The sequence below is a fragment of the Callorhinchus milii genome, unplaced genomic scaffold (genome assembly GCF_018977255.1).
Source record: "Callorhinchus milii isolate IMCB2004 unplaced genomic scaffold, IMCB_Cmil_1.0 Scaffold25, whole genome shotgun sequence".
Lineage (NCBI taxonomy): Eukaryota > Metazoa > Chordata > Chondrichthyes > Chimaeriformes > Callorhinchidae > Callorhinchus > Callorhinchus milii.
In genome coordinates this window covers 6,083,831-6,102,171 of record NW_024704766.1, presented here as the reverse complement: position 1 = coordinate 6,102,171, position 18,341 = coordinate 6,083,831, and the positions used below count along the sequence as shown (strand labels likewise).

Genomic DNA, 18,341 nt, shown 5'->3' with positions numbered 1-18,341 from the left:
AATACTTGTAACACAGCAGCAAGTTTGTATTGCAGGATGCTGTTTCCAGGTTGCGGCTGCAATGCATATCAACACAAGCTTCTGCCTGCTTCAAAGTTAAAACGACATTGAGTCGTCTCAAAGTGCTTCTCAGAATATACTGTAAAGTGGATTGACTATAGATTTTGTGGGCGAAACGTGTAAACCAATTGCTCACAGCAGTCCCACAAACAGTCATGGACTGAGTGATCAAATTATTATAATTCTTTTTTTAAAGTGATTAATAACCTCCGGAAAGCGATCCGCCAATTGTCAAATAACCAGGTTCTTACTTACTGCTAGGTAAATGGAGGTGTGTGTGTGTGGAGTAAGGAAACTTGCCTAAGGTTTCACCCTGCCCAGGCAATCAAGCCCAGGTCCTCTCGCTTGTTAGGTGAATGCTCTAACCAATACACTACAGGTCTCCACAAGTCATTATTGTAGCAAACAAATTAAAAAACCAAAGCAATCCTGGTTATTTTGGAACCTATTCAATTAAACACTCTCCCTTCTCTTCCTCAGCATCCCCCACCACCCCTTTCTACATTCCCAGGTAAGACTCTACTCACATTATAAAACAACAACTTTACATTTAAATAGCGCCTTTCATGGCAGGAGAACAATCGACAATCCATCAACAAGAATGGGGGAGAACAACAACAACAACAACAACAAGATTCCATTTATAGAGCGCCTTTCACGTCAGGAGGACGTCCCAAGGCGCTGCACAGTTGGGTCATGACCCGAGCAGGGGGGAAATGGTCAGGGTGAGGGGAGGGAAGGGAGGGAGAGAGGAGGGGGGAAATGGTCAGGGTGAGGGGAGGGAAGGGAGGGAGCGAGGAGGAGGAAGAGAGTCGAGAGGGGAGCTGAAGGCACGGTCAAAGAGAAAGGTTTTGAGACCGGCCTTGAAGGAGGAAAGGGAGGAAGCAAGGCGAAGGCACTGGGGGATGGAGTTCCAGAGCCTCGGGGCTGAGAGGCTGAAGGCCCGACCACCGATAGTAGGGCGGTTGGGGCGGGGGACGTGGAGCAGACCGGAGCCAGAGGAACGGAGGGTACGGGCAGGTAGGTAGGGGGATAGTAGGTTGGAGAGGTAGGAGGGAGCAAGGCCGTGAATGGCCTTGTAGGTGAGGATGAGGATCTTGAAATCAATCCTCTGGGGGATGGGGAGCCAGTGGAGGCGAGCGAGGGTAGGAGTGATGTGGTCCCGAAGCCTGGTGCGGGACAGTACACGAGCTGCAGAGTTCTGAATGACCTGCAGCTTGTGGAGGGAGGTGCCGGGAAGGCCGGCGAGGAGAGAGTTCCCATAGTCCAGCCTTGAGGTGACAAAGGCGTGAACCAGGGTTTCAGCAGCGTGAGGGGTGAGGTAGTGCCGTAATCTGGCGATATTCCGGAGGTGATGGAAGGCGGTGCCAGTTGTGGTGCGGATGTGAGGGAGAAAGGACAGCTCAGGGTCGAACAAAACGCCGAGGTTCCTGACTGGCTTTGAGAGGTGGAGAGTGCAGCCTTGGATGCTGATGGTGTCAGCGCCTGAGGTGCGGAGGCGCTGACGTGAGCCAATCAGGAGGGCCTCGGTTTTTCGCACGTTGAGCTGAAGAAAGTTGTCTCTCGTCCAGGACTCGATGTCGGACAGGCAGGCTGTCAGGACATCGGTGGTCGTGGAGTTGAGAGTAGAGGAGGAAAGGTAGAGTTGGGTGTCATCCGCATACATGTGGAAGTTAACCCCATGTTTGCGGATGATGTCACCAAGGGGGAGCATATAGAGGGTGAAGAGGAGGGGACCGAGGACAGAGCCCTGAGGGACACCACATGAGACAGTACGGGGGGTGGAGGAGAAGCCATTCGTTGAGACGAAGTGAAGACGGTGGGAAAGGTAAGAGCTAAACCATTCAAGGACAGTGCCTTGAAGGTTGAGGTGGGAGGACAAGCGGTGGAGTAGGATAGCGTGGTCGACCGTATCGAATGCTGCCGATAGGTCGAGGAGGACGAGGAGACAGAGGGAGCCCTGGTCACAGATAGTCAGGATATCATTGGTGACCTTGACCAGGGCAGTTTCTGTGCTATGAGCAGCACGGAAACCTGACTGAAGGGGTTCAAAAAGAGAATGGGTGGAGAGGAAAGAGCGCAGTTGGGAGGCGACAACTCTTTCCAAGACCTTGGAGAGAAAGGGGAGGTTGGAGATGGGCCGGTAGCTTGATAGCTGCGACGCATCAAGGGAGGGTTTTTTCAGGGTGGGCGTGATGATGGCAGTTTTTAATGGAATGGGGACAGAGCCAGAGGAGAGGGACAGGTTTATGATGTCAGTGATGTGTGGGGCAAGAAAATGGAGCTGGGAGATAAGGAGTGGAGTGGGGATGGGGTCAAGGGAGCAGGTGGTTGGTTTTAGGGATAGGATGAGTTCAGTGACAGAGGGTGGGGAAACGGGTACGAAGGTGTGTAGGGGAGGATGGGTAGGAGTCGGAGTGTGGGAGGGAAGGGGTGGGTGGTGGGTGGAAGTTGGAGGGGAAGTGACCGCGGAGCGGATTCCCTTGATCTTGGATTCAAGGAAATCCAGCATCTCCTCGCAGTGAAGGTTGGAGGAGCTGGAGCACATTGCCCAGTATAGCAGCATAGCCAAGCATCAAGTCCTGATAAACTAGGATTTGCAATTCTGTTGTTAAGTCGACAAATCCTTGTAAAAAGGGATTTAGTATCCAGAACGTAAATGCTCGAATCCCTGAACAGGGATTAATGGGTGAGAGGCAATAACCATTCTTATAAAACAGCTGGCTCCGTGTATTTGAAATGTGTAAAATGTTTTTCTTCTGAAAGCAGGAGTACATAGAAGCTACTGAATCCTGTAATACACAAAAAGTTACGATGGGCAAAAGTAAAAGCCAGACTCACATAAGGCAGGCCTGACTGTACCGTTACTGGCGACATCACAAGCCATTTTTGGAGTTACAAGCCATTTGCACTGATTGGGAGATAATAATAATAATAACAATCCTTGCATTTGATACAGCGCTTTATCACGTCTTCGAGATGTCACAAAGTGCTTCACAGAATATACCGTAAAGTGAATTGACTGTATATTTTGTGGGTGAAACGTAGCAGCCAATTATGCACATCAGGGTCCCACAAACAGGTGAGGATTGAGCAACCAAATTATTATTTTTCTAAAATTTTTTAAAAGCGATCTGTCAAGCGACAAACAACCAGGCTGCTACTTACTGCTTGGTAAACACAGGTGTGTGGAATAAGAAAAATGGCCTAACGTTTCGTCCTGTCTGGGAATCGAACCCAAGTTCTCTTGCTTGCGAGGCGAGTGCTGCAACCACTGAGCTACAGGAGATTGCTGAGAAAATGCTTGTATCAAGTCAGAAAATTACGCGCGTGTAGGAGATTAAACTTCCACAAACGCTGAGCTGTCACCTTACCAAGGTTTCCACTCTTGAGGTAAAGGAGCCACAATGCCCTCTCTGGCCAACCACATCAGCTCTGGCTCGTTTTCAGGGTCAATTCCTATCTCGCGGGCATATTCCTGAATTTCTAAGGAATAAAAGGAAAAAATGACAACCTTGCCACATGCAAGCAGAGATTCAACCCCCATCACGTCCCCATCCCCATTCCCCCACCCTTGCTTTTCCAGGCACAAAGTTAATACAGATCAAACAATACTTTGCACACCGCAAGTCAAAGGAAGATAGTCTTTATAGTCTGAAGAGAGGCAGGTCAGATCACACACATCTCACCGATGGCAGTCACTGAAACTGACAGCAAATTTTATCCAAAGCCTCAGTACATTCAGCACTTTGTCAACCTCAAGGATTCTTTATACCATTGTCAGCTGGTAACTAGTTAGATTATTCTTATCCAGGAAACAAAACACAGCCTGTCTTAACTTCTAACTTTATTATAAAAATTTAAGTAACATAGAACACAGAAACAGGAATCGGCCATTCACCCCCTCGAGCCTGTTCCACCGTTCTGTAAGATCATCGCTGATCTGTACTTCAAGTCCCTTAATACCCTGACCTAACAAATAGAACAGATAAGTAGAGCAGATAGGAATATTAATCTTAGAATATGTGAGATAAAAGCACTGTACAAAACCTTTCACAAAGCAACCTAATCATTTCCACCTAATGGATCTTCAGGAACATGGAACAGGAGGAGGCCATTCAGCCCCTCGAGCCTGTTCCGCCATTCTATTAGATCATGGCTGGCTGATCTGCACGTCAACTCCAAATACCCATCTTTGCCCCATATTTGTGTAAGATGACCTTACACAATTATTTACTGACACAAAAATATATTATAATTGTCCCCAGTACAATGATATTGTTGTCTTTGCATAGAGATTTAAAAAATTACAGCAATTAAAAACACGTCTTTTTTTTGCCAAAGTTGAATTATCTAGTCAGCACTGCCCTCTGCTGTACTAAACCTTTACTTCACAAAGTGCCACAAAGATGGTTAGAAAAATGAGTTAATAGTGCAAATACATGAGTCAGCATTCAAATCAGAACCTAGTATCATTAATTAAAGTTACAGCCCAACAGGAAAAATATGGACAGAGGTCAAAGTATAAGTTGGATCGCTTGAGGTAAATACCTATTTTATTCAGAGGTGAGGGTTAGTCCAGGTAAAAATTCACAAAACTGTTTGAAGCGTGCGGGAAGAAGGGACAAGAATTTCTTGAAATGTATTCAAAAAGCAATTATTTATAAGGCAAAGATGGCATTAACTTTTCAGCATAATGAGATTAAAATAAATACACCAAGTTCTTTTGTTGGCTAATTTTCTCAGTTCCAAGGTTTCATCCTAAACTGTTCTGATCTTAAGTCAGTGTGACAGTAAAAACATGTATTAATATAGCATACCTCACATGGGTAGTGCCCCAGAGCAAGTAAAAGTACAATTGGCTTGAACATCCATGGGTTATAGAAGGGTAGAGGGAATCTGGAACTCTCTCTACCAAAAGGCTGGATCCATTTAAATTTTCAAGACTGAGGTGGATAGATTTTTGTCAGGTCAGGGTATAAAGGGATATGGGGCAAAGTAATTGGGAGTTGAGGTACAGATGAGCCATGATCTGATAAAATGGCAAAACAGGCTCAAGGGGCTGAATGCCCTCCTCCTGTTCCTGTGTTCATGTGAATAAATCGGTTAAAGTTCCTGTTCCTGGTTACAATCCCAATGATTCCATTCTCACACATTGACACTCCAACAAAACCTGCTACAGGGCCACTGGAGTAAGTCAGTGCTTTAATAATGAGGGAACATTTGAAGGGAGTTGTATTGAAAAACATCACACCATCATGACTTTAAATTGCCTTTTCAGATTACAACCGAAAAGGACAGGAAATAAATGGAAAACTTTGTTTCTGCGGGTTCAGAAGAAGCTGAAACCGGAGGCGGTTAAGCACAGCAAGAGGTTTCAGGCTTCCAGTTGACTAAAAAGGAGGAAAAAAAAATCAGTATCTTGGCAGCAAATTTTACCCAAAGCCTCGGTACATTCAGCATTTTGTCTCCTTGTACTTTCTGGTCATTACTTTTGGTTCAAGTCTGAATGGTTTCGCTAATGATAAAGAGGGTTGCTAATGTCAGTTAGAGCCGCCAGCAACGATGTGTCACCTCAGAAAATTAAATTTTAGCCACGGTTAATGAAAGATAGATTGCACCAAAGCTTATACAGTAATAAGGTTCCACTAAAATCATGCTGTGCATCTATGATCATTTAAATACCGTATTACTATAAACGTAGAAAGTTGGTCCCTGAATAGTTAATATGCTACAGGACTCCACAATAATCGCGCTCCCCAAAAAACCGTGGTCACTCAATCCATGACTGTTTGTGGGACGTTGACTTGCGCAATTGGCTGATGCCCACAAAATACAGTCATTACACTTCATCGTATATTCTGTGGCTAGCTTTGAGATGTCTCAACGACATGAATAAGATACGATATCAAATGCAAGGATTGTTATTATTATTAGAGCACATAATGCATTTTGTAATTTAATTTTAAAAACATTGTGAAATAATCTGGTGATCAGAAAAAGAATAAGAACCTTAAAAAAACCATCCCTCTCCATTCTTATCCCCCCAGGTCTCTACACTACATGTCTCTCTAACAGCTTGACAAATTAGCACATTGTTTTCCTATGTTCTCGTCTGTGGTCCTTCAGGCAGTAAGCACGGAACAATGTTTATTGTACATATACAATGAGGACTGTTATATCACTGCAATATTCAGTGAACACAGGGTTCCTGACGCACTATTAATACTGTGCTTTTCGCATCAATTCAATGCAAAAAATGTGGCCAAATACAATTCACATCTAATTAGAAGTTAGCAACGTTCATCACACAGGAGCCCACCCTCTGAAGCACTGTTGGTGATCTTGGCCAGAAAGTGAAATTAAAATTAAACGGCTATGATGCAAAATACAGACTCACAGTGAAGTATAACCTAGCTATTAAACTGTACCGCACACTTCAACACGTCTTCACGTCACCCAGGGCACATGACAATTTTGTATGTAGTATTTATTCTGTTGCCAAGGACACCAATTTGTAGTGAGAAGCAAATCAGCTACCCGAGAATCAATGTCCTGCAGCTGCACTTCAGTTGTTACAGAAATTCCTGGAAGAGTTGAGGCAAGCCAATTTTACACAGCGTATTTTCATTTGTTCTGGACAAAGCAGGAAATAAAAAGTGCCCATTAATTTGGCAATTTCAGAGTGTGTGCTGCCTCAGTCTTGCTTCTGTGTTCCCATCATTTATTTCCTGACAATCTCCAGATCGCGCGCGATTCCCCATATCAGACCGCATCCGGCCCGTGTGCTAAATTCTGCCCTACCTCCATTTCACCGGGACCACCCGCTCCCTGTGTAACCCGTAGAAATTCCGGTGCGAGGGAATCACAAAAATATTGCTTGTGCAGCCCGCAGACATTTCTCAAATAAGGCATCCAGCCCCCAGCAGCCAAAAGCATATACCGCCCTGCCTTACTGTAGGTAGTTTAAGGAACAACCTTAGCAGTCGTGACCCCAACAGCACATGATCGACACGCTGGAACAAGGCATCCCGAGTTTGCAGGAGCAAATGCACTTGGCTCAGAAGCAAGGAAGAGCAGTGTGAAAGAGCAGTGTGCAAATGAACCTTACTCTGTAGGTTCAAGCCGCACGTCAGGATTTTTGATCTTACGGTCTAAGCTGATGTTGCAGTGCAGTGTTGGGAGGAGCATTGCATTGTCAGAGGTGTCGTCCTTTGGATAAGACATTAACCCGAGGTGCAAGCACTCAGAAACAAAGCAACAAGCCACCTTACAGATAGCATTGGATTTACTCCATTTCACTTGCTCCTTTGATCTTTTGTAGTCTGAGCTCTTCCCTTATTTAGACCCAACTAATTTATCAGACACACGGACTGAAAAGGTGCAATTTTTTCTTTTCAGTGTGGTTAAACATTTCATCACCAACTGATCAGAGAGATCTCTACTTTATCTATACTCGGGTTATGCTCCTCAGAAGACTTGAAAGTGTTGCAGAATGAAAATGGAAAAATTGAACGCAGGAAAAAAGTTAAAGAAAATTGCTATACATTTCCAAGCATTATGTGGAATATTTTATTACAGAGATATTCTGAAGCAGAAGGATATCTTGAGATTGAGAGGGCTGAGATGCATTTTTATTGCCAAACCTGAGTAAAATGCAGTGGAAGCAGAAAGCGTTGATTCTTTCAAGAACAAAATATATTCTGTGAGTGAAACGCAGCAGCCAATTGCACGCAGCAGTGTGTGGGACCATAGTCGTGGATTGAGGGACCAAATTATTATTTGTTTTTTGAAGGGATTATTACCCCCGGAAAACGATCCGCCATCCGACTATCAACCGGGTTCCTACTCACTGCAAGGTAAACAGACCTGTGGAGTGAATTGGCCTAAGATTTGACCCTGCCCATGAATTGAATCCAGGTCCTCTCACTTATGAGACAAGTGCTCAAATCAATACGCTACAGGGGTGATCAAATACAGTGTTGTTTGCCTCAAAGGCAGTTGATAGACCTATTTCTGTGGTGAGGTTATTCAAGAAGGAATAAAGGCAACCAAACTTTCAGCCTTATATAATTCAGAATTTATTCTTTAGATCCCAGCGGAGTAGTAAGAAGGGGAATTGGCTCTGGAGTTCTGCCAAACAGATGACTCCCAGGTGAAGTTTTACAACTTATTAGTAGAACAGCTAATAATAAGTTACCTGCCTTTTAAAAAGCAATCTACAGCTGCAATCTTTCAGATAGATTGTTGTGTAAACACATAAAGCAAGTAGATTTCAATTTTATGTGAGCAGTTCCTCTGCAGCCAAAAATGGCAGTTCACATCTACGAAAGAATTGGAAGAACGAACACTCAAAGCAGGGTAATTGCTGGCCAGTAAAAATGGGATGTCGCTGCTGTGGGTTATTAAATATCTACAGTTTGCAGATATGAGCTAACATTTAAAAACATATTTAGAACATATATGTATAATAATAATAATCCTTGCATATGGTGCCTTATCACATTGTGAGACCTCAAACCGCTTCACAGAATATACTGTAAAGCAAATTGACCATATTTTGTGGGAGAAAAGCAGCAGCCAATTGCGCACAGCAGTGTCCCACAAAAACTCATGGACCGAGTAACCAATTTATTATTATTATTTTTGAAGGAATTATTATCCCCAAGAATTCTATAAAGATATGAGCTATCATTTCTAAGCATATGCCAAATTCGCTCACAAAATACACAGCCAATCCACAATACAATATATTCTTTTGAGACATCTCAACGACGTGCTAAGGCACTAATAAATTGTAAGGATTATCATTATTATATTCATTCCTAAAAATGCAAAAAACTCATGCTAGAGATTTATATATCCTTCTCCTTAGCAGATTACAGTATTTGGCTTAAAATCAATTAGCCAACACAGATACGTAAGCAAGGCTGTGCTCAATCACCTTGTTCACTCGGAATGTAGGTCTCGTCATAATCCTCTTCCAGGATCAACTGGTCGCCTATCCTCAGTGCAGCAGCATTCATCGTGGCTTAAGGCAGGGACTGTGCCTATCTGTAGGACAAGGGAGCACACATTTACACCAAGCACAATATGGGTAGTAGCAAAAACACTAAATAAAATAAGTAAGACAATTCATTTTTCGTCTAAGTGCTAACTTCACTTCCCCCAGAACTAATAAAAATAATCCTAGGATTTGATGAGAGCTCCTTATCACGTCTTCACGTCTCAAAGCACTTCACAGAATATACTGTACATTTTGCGAAATGCAATTTCACACAGCAGTGTCCCACAATGTCATGGATTGGGTGACTAAATTATTATTTTAAAAATTTTTTAAGGGATTATTACCTCCGGAAATGTGATCTGCCATTCAACTAACAACCGGGTTCCTACTTATTGCTAGGTGTGTGGAGTAAGGAAACTTGCCTAAGGTTTCACCTCACCCGGGAATCGAACCCAGGTCCTCTCGCTTACGAGGTGAGTGCTCTAACCAATACTCTGGACACCAGAGGCACATTAAAAAATAATTATGGTCAACAGCAGTAACTGACATCTCAGTTGATGAAAGAAGTGCTTAGTGGAACTTAATATTCCTGAAAGTGAAACCATTATAATTCACTTCAATATCATCTTTTGTGGTTCAATCTTCACGACAGCATTAATGCTTGGCTAAAGATGGAAAATTCTGGGAAGGGGGAAGTTAAATCTACTATTGGTTTAATCTGGCCGTTTCAGTTTCAGTTCCTCATACTGTTGAGTTCCATAGTCAGTTCCTCCATTGATCTCAACGACTCACCTTTTAATCAAAATCATTATCAACCTACACCCACCCCAACAAAAACAAACACATTGCAAGAGATGGAAAATAAATTAATCTCAGAAGATTTTTATCCTTGTTTAGGCTTCCATTCAAAATCAACGGCCAAGATGGGAGGTAACCCAATATAATTATCATAACAATCCTTGCATTTGATACAGCGCCTGATCAGGTCTCATTTTACGGGAAATTCTCCTTGGCTCTGAGCTACCGCATCTATTGATTTTTTTGGTTTTAGTTTTGCCCTGGAATACCACCAACAGGAACAAACTGAGCTAGGAACTGTCCTTTAGCAGCTGCATTTAGACTGAGTTGTAATTTGCTTTTGAAATTTGTTGAAACTCACTGTGACTATCAAATATCCTTACGTTATTGGAGCTTTCCAATAAGATAAATTCACAAATTCCTTTGCTGAAAGAGGAAGGATATGCAAAGAGCAATTTTTTTTTGTCAGCTGGGCATCTGAAAGACTATCCGAACCAAAGGGAAAAAAAACCTGTTGTGACAGACAGCATCACTGCCAATACTGTATAGTTAAAAAACAAAGTGCATTCAAACATTGGAATTGAGCAAGACTAGTTGGATTGCACAGATTATGTACCAAAATCTTTCATGCACCAATTTAACATATCTCAGTGCTTGACCATATTGTAGCTCAGTGGTTAGAGCACTCGCCTCGCAAGCGAGAGGACCTGGGTTAGTTTCACAGTAGGGCGAAATGCTGGACAAGTTTCCTTACTCCACGCACCTCTAATGTACCCAGCAGTAAGTAGGAACCCGGTTGTTAGCCAATTGGCGGATCGTTTTCCCTGGAGTAATACTTGTGGAGTCCTGTGGCTCAGTGCATAGAGCACTCACCTTGCAAGCGAGACACCTGGGTTCAATTCCAGGTAGAGGGCGAAACCTCGGGCAAGTTTCCTTACTCCACACAGAGCCTAATAATAATCCCTCCAAAACCAAAAAACAATAATAAATTGGTCATTTTCAATCCACGACTGTTTGTGGGACATTGCTGTGCGCAATTGGCTGCCGTGTTCGCCCACAAATATACAGTCAATTCACTTTACAGCATATTTTGTGAAGCGCTTTGAGACGTCGAGAAGACGTGAAAAGCGCTAAATCAAATGCAAGGATTATTATTATTATTTATTATAATAATCCCTTCAAAATAATAATAAATTGGTCATTTCAACCCACGACTGTTTGTGGAACACTTCTGTGCCCAATAGGCTGTTGTGTTTTGCCCACAAAATATAGTCAATTCACTTTAAAGTATATTCCGTGAAGTGCTTTGAGACGCCTCGAAGACGTGATAAGGCACGATATCAAGGATTATTATATTCAAGATCACGAAGACGTAGGATTCCCTCAGTTAAACAGGCAGAAAAATATAGATTAGAATACATTCTTGGCATTCCTTACACGTCTACAAATTATATAAAACCTCTCTAAGTTAGTACCAGCTTCAGGGCTACCCCGGGATGACCACTGACAGGAAGATAGTGCTGCAAGCCTTATCCTTGAGAAGTTGAATTTCATCTACACGCTTCATTCCTGGGTCCAAAAGACATCACAAACAATGCTGGAAAATGTTTTGTCCCTTATATGTGCGAAAATGTTGAATTAAATCAAGCTGAAGGTGCAACCCAAAGAAAACAATTGCAGGAAAGTAAATACTAAACACAAAAGGTGTTCCCTTGGTAGCCACACCGCCAATAACGAACATTCCTAGACTGGGCCCACAACAACCAATACAAATGCTCTGTGTAATCTCATAACCATGACAATATCTGTTTAAGTAACAGAGCTACTGGCTGGCAAAACTGCTCCTTCATCTCTGGGCTAAAACATTCTTTATTACATTCATGCTGAATGGATCTTAACACAAAATAATTTAGCTAGGACAATAATAATATAATGAATCTTGCATTTGACATAGCACCTCATCCAAACATCTCAAAGCGCTTCACAGAATAGACTGTGTATTTTGAGGATGAAATGCGGCAGCCAATTGCGCACAGCAATGTCCCCCCCAAAGAGTCGTGGATTGAAGTGATCAATTTATTATTGTTTTTTTCTTGAGTGATTATTATCGGGCATGTGAAGCAAAGAAACTTGCATCCAATGAGGATTGACCTTGAGTGATTGATTGATTTTGGGACGTCCTCCCGACGTGAAAGGCGCTATACAAATGTAATCTTGTACCCTCCAGCACCAAAATCAATCACCTTGATGAGCAACAACAACAACAATAACATTACATTTATAGAGCTCCTTTCACATCGGGAGGATGTCCCAAAGCGCTGAACAGTCAGGTCGGGACCCGAGCATGGGGGAGGGTTGGTGTAGGGGGGAGGGAAGGCAGAGAGGTGGGAGGGAGACCAAAGGCACGGTCGAAGAGAAGGGTCTTGAGATCGGTCTTGAAGGAGGCAAGAGAGGAAGCGAGGTCAAGGGACCGTGGGATGGAGTTCCAGAGCGTGTGGGCAGAGAGGCTGAAAGCCCGGCCACCGATGGTAGGACGGGTCGGGTGGGAGACATGGAGCAGGCAGAGCCCGCTGAATGGAGGGAGAGGGCAGGTTGGTAGGGAGTCAGCAGGTCAGAGAGGTAGGAGAGGGGCAACGCCATGGATGGCCTTGAAAGTGAGGACGAGGATCTTGAACTCAATCCTCTGGGAGATGGGGAGCCGGTGGAGTCGGGCGACGGTGGGAGTGATGGGGTCGTAAAACAAACAAGTTATAAAATATCCAAAGGGTTTATTTTTCAGGAATATTCCAACATCCCGAATGATCGTATTAAATCACTCCACATAATTTCATGGACGTTTGAAGCACGTCTGCATTCAGTTTTGTTCAATGTTTTTAAACTCAACCCAACAATAATCAGTTTATACAGGGTGACCAAAAAGTCGTGACACCATTACAACGTCCAATAAAGAAATGATTTTTTTTAAAAAGCAAAATTAGATAATAGGGTAGCTTTACGACTTTTTGGCCACCCTGTACTTATAGTGAGATACAGGAAACACACATCTAACTTGGTAAACTGCAATTAAAGAGTGATTTTTTTCCTGCTCTGAAAAATTTCAGGTTTTTAAAAAAAAAATACTGAAATGTTAATTGTTAAAATATAGTACCAGACACCTGAGGAATTCCTGCAGTTTCCCAAATTTGAATCTTTTTATTGTTTCTGCTCTGAGTTTCCCGCAGCTGTGCACATTTTGTTGACCACAAGGTGGCACAAGCTGACACTGTATTGGCTCATATTACGCAAAGCTCTGTATCAGTGTGACATTTCCTAAATGAACAATTTATTTGGCTTCTGAATGTGATTCACTATTTGGTGTTAAAGGAAGGATAAGATCAGTACAGCTCTAGCCCTCTGCTGGTTCAAGCTCAGCAAAAAAAACACACACATTTTCTCACACGTATACACACACACCACCATTCTCAGATAAATATATACATATAGCAATCCAATTACACTCAACCGCAATACAATAAAAACCTGTAGTCTCGTAGCATAGTGGTCAGCACGATCGTCTCACAAGCGAGAGGACCTGGATTCAATTGCTGGGGGGAGCAAAACCTTAGGCAAGTTTCCTTACTCCACACACAAGCCTCTGTTTACCGAGCAGTAAGGACCCCAGTTGTTAAGTTGACTGGCAGATCGCTTTCCTGACGTAATAACCCCTTCCAAAAATATATATACTGTATATGTAATTTGGTCACTCAATCCGAACTGTTTGTGGGACTCTGCTGTGCGCAATTGGCTGCCACAGTTTGCCCGCAAAATTCACTTTACAATATATTCTGCAAAGCGCTTTGAGACGCTATATCAAATACAAGGATTATTGTTATTTATTATAATCCTTGCATTTGATGTGCAATCTCAATCTTCTGCTAATTCAGCTTTAGTGTTCCACTTCAGCATCACAACACCAGATCGCTGACACAAATATACAGTCAACTCACTTTACAGTATATTCTGAGGTTAGATCAGCCTCACAGTTATATCAGATGCCATCTTTGCAACTTCCCATGACTCTGAGCAGATTCTGATCCAGCTCAGTCATAACTATTCTGGTGAACAATAGTGGCAAGTGCACTGAACATAATTGCTGACGATGTTCACAATGAAGCATTAGCAAGGATCACACAACAAACATGCAGTGACTATTACTCGCCCATCAACGTTGGCTGTGACGTAAGTTATGTTATACAACACATGTGACAGCTTTGGAATGACTTAAATGATAAGCTTTCAATGGGTGAGGGGGGGGATCAAGTTCAATGAAACACTGAGGCACACACTTTACTCTTGCTGTACGCAACAGCACCTGAAACTATGAATGGGATTTTTTTTAATGAATAAATAATAATCTTTGCATTCGGTGTAACACCTTGTCACGTCGTTGAGACCTCTCAAAACGCTTCGCAGAATAATTTTCAATGGATTGACTGCGTATTTTGTGAGAGAAGCTCGGTAGCCAATTGCACGCAGCAGTGTCCCGCAGACCGTCATGGATTGAATGACCAGATTTGTTTTCTGAGGGATTATTACCCCGGAGAGTGATCTACTAATCGACTAAGAACCAGGTTCCTACTTAGTGCTAAGTAAAGAGAAATCACAACAAAAAGTAATTTTTGTTGGAATCATACCAAGTTCACTCTTCTCGAATATAGCACTACAAATCAAACATACCTGCTAGGTCTCTGGAGTGGCGAACAGTGATGTTGTTTGGCTGCCTTTATGATGTAGACAGGAATGCATGTGACAGGAAGAGTGGATTTAGACAATGGCAGCATGTTATAATAATAATGCATGCTTACAGTAAGCCACCTGAGATGAATAAATCAATTTATTAATATTAAAAAAATCACATTCGCATTTAATATAACGTCTTATCACACCATTGATGTCTTAAAGCTCTTCACAGAGTATATTGTAAAGTGAATTGACTGTATACTTTGTGGGCGAAAAGGGGCAGCCAATTGCACACAGCAGTGTCCCACAAACCAGTCATGGATTTAATGACCCTTTTTTTTTGGAAGGGATTATTACCCCCAGAAAGCGATCCGCCAATCAACTAACGATCAGGTTCCTAGTAACTAATGAATAAACAGGGGCGTGTAGAGTAAGAAAACTTGCACAAGTTTCGCCCCACTCAGGAATCGAACACGGATCCTCTCGCTTAAGAAATCTAGCTCGTTTGCCAGGGATGTAAAGTGCACATCTTACCAAAGGTTTCACAGAAAAAACAAATCAAAATACAACATATATTTACATAAGGCCTCTCACATTGGGGGCACTTTGCACTGCTAGCCGGGCACTAGAGCTGAGAAATGGGAGCTGAAGAGTTTAAGAGGGGGAAATACAGTAGCTATCTTTCCACTGATACAACACAAGTGGCATTAAAAAGCATTTTGAATTGATCTTCTTGGGCTAAAAATGATATAGTAAAACTATTTTTTTCAGATCAAAATGTACAAGTATTTTTTACATCGAGCGTACCTGACAGTGTGTTACGATAAATGTGTCTCCTCAGGAAGCAATGCAGGACAGGTCACTTTGTCAACTGCAAGCTATTGGGACCAGCCTCATTTAGACACCAAATGTGAGACACGCTTGGTGCCACAGACCATCTGCAGTGAAATGTCAAGCATGCTCTTTAGAAATGGGTTACTTTCTTTCAATCTTTCACGACTAGAGTTTGGTTAAAGTGCACTCCCTCAATTAGCCAGAGTCCTGTAGCATATTGGTTTGAGCACTCGCCTCGCAAGCGAGAGGATCCGAGTTCGATTCCCGGGCAGAAACACGCCTCGGTTCACCTAGCAGTAAGTAGGAACCCAGTTGTTAGTCGATTGGCAGATCACTTTCCGGGGGTAATAATCCCTTCAGAAATAAAAATAAAATAATAATTTGGTCACTCAATCAATGACGGTTTGTGGGTACTGTGCGTAATTGACTGCCATATTTCGCATTATTATTAGATAGGACATACAGGAGTCCTGTAGCTCAGTGGTTAGAGCACTCACTTTGCAAGCGAGAGACCTGAGTTCAATTCCCAGCAGAGGGTGAAACCTTGGGCAAGTTTCCTTACTCCACACAGAGCCCAATTAAAAAAAAAAAAAACAAAAACAATAATAAATTGGTCATTTTCAATCCACGACTGTTTGTGGGACATTGCTGTGCGCAATTGGCTGCCGCGTTCGCCCACAAATATACAGTCAATTCACTTTACAGTATATTCTGTGAAGCGCTTTGGGACGACATGAAAAGCGCTATATCAAATGCAAGGATTATTATTATTACTATTATTACCATTAATTGGGGCGGTGGACATTTCTACTTCACTTTGGATTATTATTCTGTGAGGCCTATAACAGAAATATTCTCAATTAATTCTATGGTTATTTTGTGGAAATGTTTAATGGTCCATTCATACCATCATTTTAGCGTTGAGTTTGTGCAATTTGTTTTCACCGGATCATATCAATGCCATATCATTCTGCTTTTAGGATGTGGATCCGCTGTGTTACCATGGGAACAAATGCTTGAATTTAAAATACAATTTCAAATGTGAATTTTATGGGGCAGGGAGAGAATAAAATTATTTTTATGCCTCACGTACAAAAGTTGTGCAATTAGTTGTTCGTGGAGTCCTGTAGCTTAGTGGTAAGAGCACTCGCCTCGCAAGCAAGAGCTCCTGGGTTCAGTTCCAAGGCAGGACGAAACCTTCGGCAAATTTCCTTACCCCGCACACCTCTTTACTTAGCAGTAAGTAGAAACCCGGTTGTTAGTCGATTGGCAGATCGCTTTCCGGGGATAATAATCCTTTAAAAAAATAATACTACTAAATTGGTCACTTCAATCCACGGCTGTTTGTGGGACGCTGCTGTGGGCAATCGGCTGCCGTATTTCGCCCACAAAACATACAGCCAATTCACTTTACAATGTAGCCTGTGAAGCGCGAAGTTGCAAAGAGATGATAAGACGCTATATCAAATGAAACGATTGTTATTATTAGTAATTAATTACTCAATGGGAGTTTTCAACTGCAAACTGTTCCTGCACTGGATAGAAAAAACACCGCCAGACACAGTAAATTCAGATTAAACAACAAAGCTTCATCTCCGTCCACACGTCACAGAATGTTATTAAGTCAAAATGTCCCAATTATACAAAATAAATATATATGTGTGTGTACATAAAGTGAGTGGTTCCTCCAGTGTAGTCGGTGGACCAGTCACCCACCCAGTTTCCCCAGAAAGTATCTACATGTATATCAGATATGGGTAAGGGGGAGTGAAGGGGCAAAAGGGGGAAATGGGGGGGCAAAGGGAGAAGAGAACAAGGGGAGGCAAGGGGGGGGCGGGGGGCAAGGGGAGGACAACTGCAACAACATGATTGCATTTATAGAGCGCCTTTCACGTTGGGAGGATGTCCCAAGGCGCTGGAGGACAAGGGGAGGACAAGGGGAGAAGGGGGGGCAAGGGGAGGAGAAGGGGGGGGCAAGGGGAGGAGAAGGGGGCAAGGGGAGGAGAGGGGGGGGCAAGGGGAGGAGAGGGGCAAGGGGAGGAGGGGGGGCAAGGGGAGAGGGGGGCAAGGGGAGGGGGGGCAAGGGGAGGGGGGGGCAAGGGGAGGAGAGGGGGGCAAGGGGAGGAGGGGGGGGGCAAGGGGAGGAGAGGGGGGGGCAAGGGGAGGAGAGGGGGGGCAAGGGGAGGAGAGGGGGCAAGGGGAGGAGGGGGGGCAAGGGGAGGAGAGGGGGGCAAGGGGAGGAGAGGGGGCAAGGGGAGGAGGGGGGGCAAGGGGAGGAGGGGAGGACAAGGGGAGGAGAGGGGGGCAAGGGGAGGAGAGGGGGGCAAGGGGAGGAGAGGGGGCAAGGGGAGGAGGGGGGGCAAGGGGAGGAGGGGGGGCAAGGGGAGGAGGGGGGGGCAAGGGGAGGAGGGGGGGGCAAGGGGAGGAGGGGGGGCAAGGGGAGGAGAGGGTGGGACAAGGGAGGAGGGGGGGCAAGGGGAGAGGGGGGCAAGGGGAGAGGGGGGGCAAGGGGAGGGGGGGGGCAAGGGGAGGAGAAGGGGGGCAAGGGGAGGAGGGGGGGCAAGGGGAGGAGAGGGGGGGGGCAAGGGGAGGAGAAGGGGGGCAATGGGAGGAGAGGGGGCAAGGGGAGAAGGGGGGCAAGGGGAGGAGAAGGGGGGGGGCAAGGGGAGGAGGGGGGGCAAGGGAGGGGGGGGGCAAGGGGAGGAGAGGGGGGGTAAGGGAAGGAGAGGGTGGGCAAGGGGAGGAGAGGGGAGGGCAAGAGGAGAAGGCGGGAGGACAAGGGGGGAGGACAAGGTGGGGGGTCAAGGGGCGTTTCCAGAACTTTCGAATACGAGCTGCTCAGCACTCACCCTGACGGCGGCCCCGAACCCCCCCTCAGCGCCGTCCGCCTCAGGGGAACCGCCCCCACAAGCCCCCGCGCCGC

At 44.3% G+C, this 18,341-nt stretch overlaps 1 protein-coding gene across 3 annotated transcripts in view; it reads right to left on the bottom strand.

Moving 5' to 3' along the window:
* Positions 1-18,329, bottom strand: part of LOC103188710 (centrosomal protein of 164 kDa) — an 86,431-nt gene extending 68,102 nt beyond the window's left edge. For 2 of the 3 annotated variants that reach the window (XM_042343891.1, XM_042343893.1), the window contains exons 1-4: positions 18,268-18,329; positions 14,582-14,625; positions 9,005-9,114; positions 3,435-3,546 (exon numbers count right to left, since the gene is read on the bottom strand). In XM_042343891.1, the coding sequence (XP_042199825.1) occupies positions 3,435-3,546; positions 9,005-9,086 (194 nt within the window). In that variant the 5' untranslated portion in view covers positions 9,087-9,114; positions 14,582-14,625; positions 18,268-18,329. The remainder of the gene's footprint in view (positions 1-3,434; positions 3,547-9,004; positions 9,115-14,581; positions 14,626-18,267) is intronic. The other variant, XM_042343892.1, reaches the window with a different exon arrangement.
* Positions 18,330-18,341: the final 12 nt, after the last annotated feature.